The sequence below is a fragment of the Solea senegalensis genome, linkage group LG18 (assembly GCF_019176455.1).
Source record: "Solea senegalensis isolate Sse05_10M linkage group LG18, IFAPA_SoseM_1, whole genome shotgun sequence".
Lineage (NCBI taxonomy): Eukaryota > Metazoa > Chordata > Actinopteri > Pleuronectiformes > Soleidae > Solea > Solea senegalensis.
Window position 1 is genome coordinate 19,307,637 of NC_058041.1, and position 4,370 is coordinate 19,312,006.

At 45.9% G+C, this 4,370-nt stretch overlaps 1 protein-coding gene and 1 long non-coding RNA gene across 2 annotated transcripts in view; one reads left to right on the top strand and one right to left on the bottom strand.

Annotated features, from left to right (window-relative positions):
- Positions 1-547: 547 nt before the first annotated feature.
- LOC122759076 lies at positions 548-1,239 on the top strand. The gene is made up of 2 exons (XR_006358228.1): positions 548-760; positions 921-1,239. It is a non-coding gene; the product is annotated as an uncharacterized LOC122759076 (long non-coding RNA).
- Positions 1,034-4,370, bottom strand: part of lipf (lipase, gastric) — a 3,498-nt gene continuing 161 nt past the window's right edge. Inside the window, exons 2-11 of the mRNA XM_044013590.1 lie at positions 4,061-4,204; positions 3,693-3,804; positions 3,338-3,536; positions 3,147-3,256; positions 2,709-2,845; positions 2,118-2,264; positions 1,964-2,035; positions 1,789-1,857; positions 1,600-1,710; positions 1,034-1,455 (exon numbers count right to left, since the gene is read on the bottom strand). Of these exons, the coding sequence (XP_043869525.1) occupies positions 1,333-1,455; positions 1,600-1,710; positions 1,789-1,857; positions 1,964-2,035; positions 2,118-2,264; positions 2,709-2,845; positions 3,147-3,256; positions 3,338-3,536; positions 3,693-3,804; positions 4,061-4,201 (1,221 nt within the window). The 5' untranslated portion in view covers positions 4,202-4,204 and the 3' untranslated portion in view covers positions 1,034-1,332. The remainder of the gene's footprint in view (positions 1,456-1,599; positions 1,711-1,788; positions 1,858-1,963; positions 2,036-2,117; positions 2,265-2,708; positions 2,846-3,146; positions 3,257-3,337; positions 3,537-3,692; positions 3,805-4,060; positions 4,205-4,370) is intronic.

Here is a 4,370-nt window from a genome sequence, read left to right on the forward strand (position 1 = left end):
TATATTAACTTGTTTTCATGGTCACACATATATGTTAGTTATGGAGGTCTACTTACATATATTAACTTGTTTTCATGGTCACATATATGTTAAGTGGATGCTCTGCATCTCAGCAGCTACAACAAGAGTAGTGCCCGCACCAGGAGGTGCTCCGGTGGTGAGAGGAGTGGTGAGGTATACTGATGACATCATCAACATACGGACGTGCCGATCCGCTTCACAGAACCTAGGAAACAATAAAAGCCTATTGGCTAGGCTAGACTAGTGCCTGAGAAAATAATAAACAAGGTCATGGCGCAGATACACACAAACGCAGCATTAATTGGTGCTTCCGGTCTATGTCGCCTTCAACATCACACACACACACAGAAGTTGTTGATCCGCTGCTGCCTCCATCACTGAGTTCTAATGTCTGATTTTAGTGAATTCTGCATTCACAGCTAAAATCACTGATTTTCTCTATGAGGTTTGGTGTGAGAGAGTGAGTGGATTACAAACGTCTGTCTAACAGTGAGATAAAGACCAGAACATGTGACGTAGAGTTTGTAGAAACTCAAATTGACGTGGATTTTTGTTAAATAAAAATATGGTAAAATATGGTAAAATATCAGTTTTTTCTCACTATCCCTTTAGTCTGAACACTGTGTGTTTGTGTTTGTAGAAAGGAAACACAGCTCTTCACTACGTCTGTCAGAGGAAAAGTCATCGTCTGGTTCCTCTGCTGCTTCACAGAGACGCTGACACCAGCATCCAAAACAATGTACGTGTGAACACCACTGTGGACAGAGGACAGAGGACAGAGTACAGTGGGCAATAGACAGAGGACTGTGGACAGTGGGCAATAGACAGAAGACAGTAGACAGAGGACAGTAGCCAGTGGACAGTCCTGATGAGATGCTGTCTCTTTGTGTCCCGTGCAGGACGGGGAGACGGCGCTGGACGTCGCCATCAGACTGAAGTTCACTAAAATCGTCTCCCTGCTGAAGACGCAGTGATGGACAGACATGTGGACAGAGACAGATTTCTAGGTTTGATTTAATAAAAAGCAAAAAATAGTCATGTGATCTTACTGTAAACAAACATTAGGCCCCGCCCACCACATGACCTCCTGTGGCTAATGCTAACATAAGCATCCTAACACTTAAGTAACATTTATGATAAGAGGTCAGTGTCATGTCATTAATGAGGGGGAGGGACCAATGATCACACCCCTTCACAATAAAAGCGTATAAAATCAAAGTCTCGGTTTGTTTGCTGCGTGTCAACGCTTCACAGTCACCGATGGACGCACAGAACACACGGTCTGTCTTCACCGTGTGGTCGCGGCTCCCTCTAGTGGTGCTGCTGCAGCAGCTGCAGGATGTCAGGAAACATCTGCTCCGGAGCGTCCAGGCCCCAGATGAAGTCCAGGTGTTCCCAGTGTTCAATGCGTTTATGGAAGACCAGCTGAGGGACCTGCAGAGGACAACAAGACAGACAGAGGACACCAGGACAGGCGGAGGTTTAAGTTTTTACATGACTTCATCTTCATCATCATCAGTGTGATGTCACTAACGTCCTAACATGACAACCTGTGACCTTTGAGCTTGTTGGACTCACCTGAGTGCGGAGCACATCGACGTCTTTGGGGTCAGCCAGCGTGTCCTGACCCCCCGAGAACAACGCGGTGGGAACCTTCATGTTCTTGATGTGATACTCAGGGGGAGTGGACTGAGGACAGAGACACGGGGACAGTGAGGACAGACACAGGGACAGTGAGGACAGGGACACGTTGATATTCAGTCTCACCTGATTATAATGTTTCATGTTTCCTGAACGTCCAAAGTCAAACGCCATCAGTTTCCCTTCATGAACAGCCTGAGTCGACAAGATAAACAACAAACAATAAGATAAAATAAACAACAACAAACAAGAAAATAAATAACAACAAACAGAAGACCAACAACAACATGGACACTGTCACCTGGGCCCAGTGGATCATGTTCTGGACAGACGTCCCTGCAGGACAGTGTGTCGTATAAACCGCAGTCCGACTCTGGAAACATGAACACAAACACAGTTGTTGTTTACAGAACAGAAGTCATGTGACCTGATCCACTTCCTGTTTTCATACGCACCATGTTGAGGTTTTTCTCGTCAAAGCCACAGAGGACAAAGAACAAGTTTCCACAGAGTTCACTGAGCAGCTGCTTCCCACACACGTGTTCAGCAAACCACTTGATCTGGTAACTCTGAGGCAGGAAGTCCCGCCTCCCAAACACCTTCTGCATGGGGAAGCACACCATCAATACATCATCGATACACCATCAATACACCATCAATACATCATCAATACACCATCAATACACCATCAATACACCATCAATACATCATCAATACACCATCAATACATCATCAATAGATCATCAATACACACCAATACATCATCAATACACCATCAATACATCATCAATAGATCATCAATACACCATCAATACATCATCAATACAACCATCAATACACCATCAATACATCATAAATACATCATCAATACATCATCAATACACCATCAATACATCATCAATACATCATCAATACACCATCAATACATCATCAATAGATCATCAATACACCATCAATACATCATAAATACATCATCAATTCATCATCAATACATCATAAATTCATCATCAATATCATCATTCATCAGATTAGCTCATGAGTCTTACCCAGATTAGCGGCTCAGGCAGGACGGACATCTTGGTCATGGGACTGTGCGTGAAGGCGACTGTCGCCACCGGAGCCAACGCCACGAACAACCGGATCTTACTGGACAGTTCAGGCAGCGTGGAGAACGCTATGAATGCTGGGTAATAAGAGACGCAGTGAGTGACGTCAACAGACGTGTTTGAGTGTGTGTGTGTGTGACTGTGACTGTGTGTGTGTGTGTGTGTGTCGTGAGTGTGACTGTGTGTGTGTGTGTGTGTGTGTGTGTGTGTGCGTGAGTGTGACTGTGTGTGTGTGTGTGTGGGAGAGTGTGACTGTGTGTGTGTGTGTGTGCGTGAGTGTGACTGTGTGTGTGTGTCTGTATTGTGTGGTGGAGTGAGACTGTGTGTGACTGTGTGTGTGTGTGTGTGTTAGTGTGACTGTGTGTGTGTGTGTGTCACCTGTTGTCGTCCCCTGTGAGTGTCCGATGTAATAAATGTGTTGTTGTCTCGTCGTCTTCAGGATGTGATTAACGACGGCAGGAAGATCCTTCAGAGCCATTTCATCATGACTGAACACACACACACACACACACACAGGGGTCAACGTGATGTCACAGGGGTCAACGTGATGTCACACAAGCGTTTTGTACCTGAACATCCAGAACTGGTCCTGGTCCGGGTGAAGGGTCCGGTGTCTTCTGGACCAGGTGTTCCCCCGGCTGTTTCCTAACCACACGTCGTAGCCGGCGTCGGCGAGCACGTATCCCAGGCTGCTGTTTGGCGGGTTAGTGATCCAGTTACTGCCGGCGGCGAGGAGGCCGTGCTGGAGCAGCACCGCCGGCCGTGGACCTGCAGGGACCACAGACCAGAGACCAGAGACCAGGTTCTGAGGTTCAGGGGGTAAAGCTCAAATGTTTAAAAACAGGAAGCAAAACCTTCAGCTTCCTGTTTGCGAACTTTGTTCTCACTGAGAGATGTGTGTGTGTGTGTGTGTGTGTGTCTGACCTGCAGTGTGTTTGTGTCCTTGTGGGATCCTGTTCACACTGAGGATGTACCCGTCCTCCGTCAGAACCTCGTGTTCCTCTGCTGTGTAACCCCAGTGTCTGATAATTTCTGTCTGAACACACACACACACACACACAGGAGGGCGGAGTGACCTCTGACCTTTTATTAATCAGTGATGTCAGCTGATAAACGCAGGTTAAAGTCTGTCTGTGTTGACATGGCACAGGATTTTCAGAATAAAAGATTTAGAAAAAAACGTATTTTCCCAATGAAAGCGCAACGTTTATTGACCCGATGGTTAACTAGCAGGTAACTTATGTTAACCTGCAGCTTACCTCACGGTAACCTGACACTAACCGAGTACTTACGATGTTCATGTTTACTTCAGGGTCCAGACGTAATAGCGAGTGTCGGTGGACGTCATGTGACCTCAGGACAGACGAGTGGACACTGACTGGTCCAGAGAGGAGGAACACACACACACACACACACACTACAACACACAACATGATCTGTGCACACACACACACACACAGACAAATTATAATACAGTTAACTTTTGTTTGATTGTAAAATCAGCAGAATGATCACATGATGACACTTTTTTCTCTTCTTTCACATGACATCACTTCCTGTTTCTGCTTGTTGTAATTTGTTGTTTTGTTGTTTTGAGCTCGT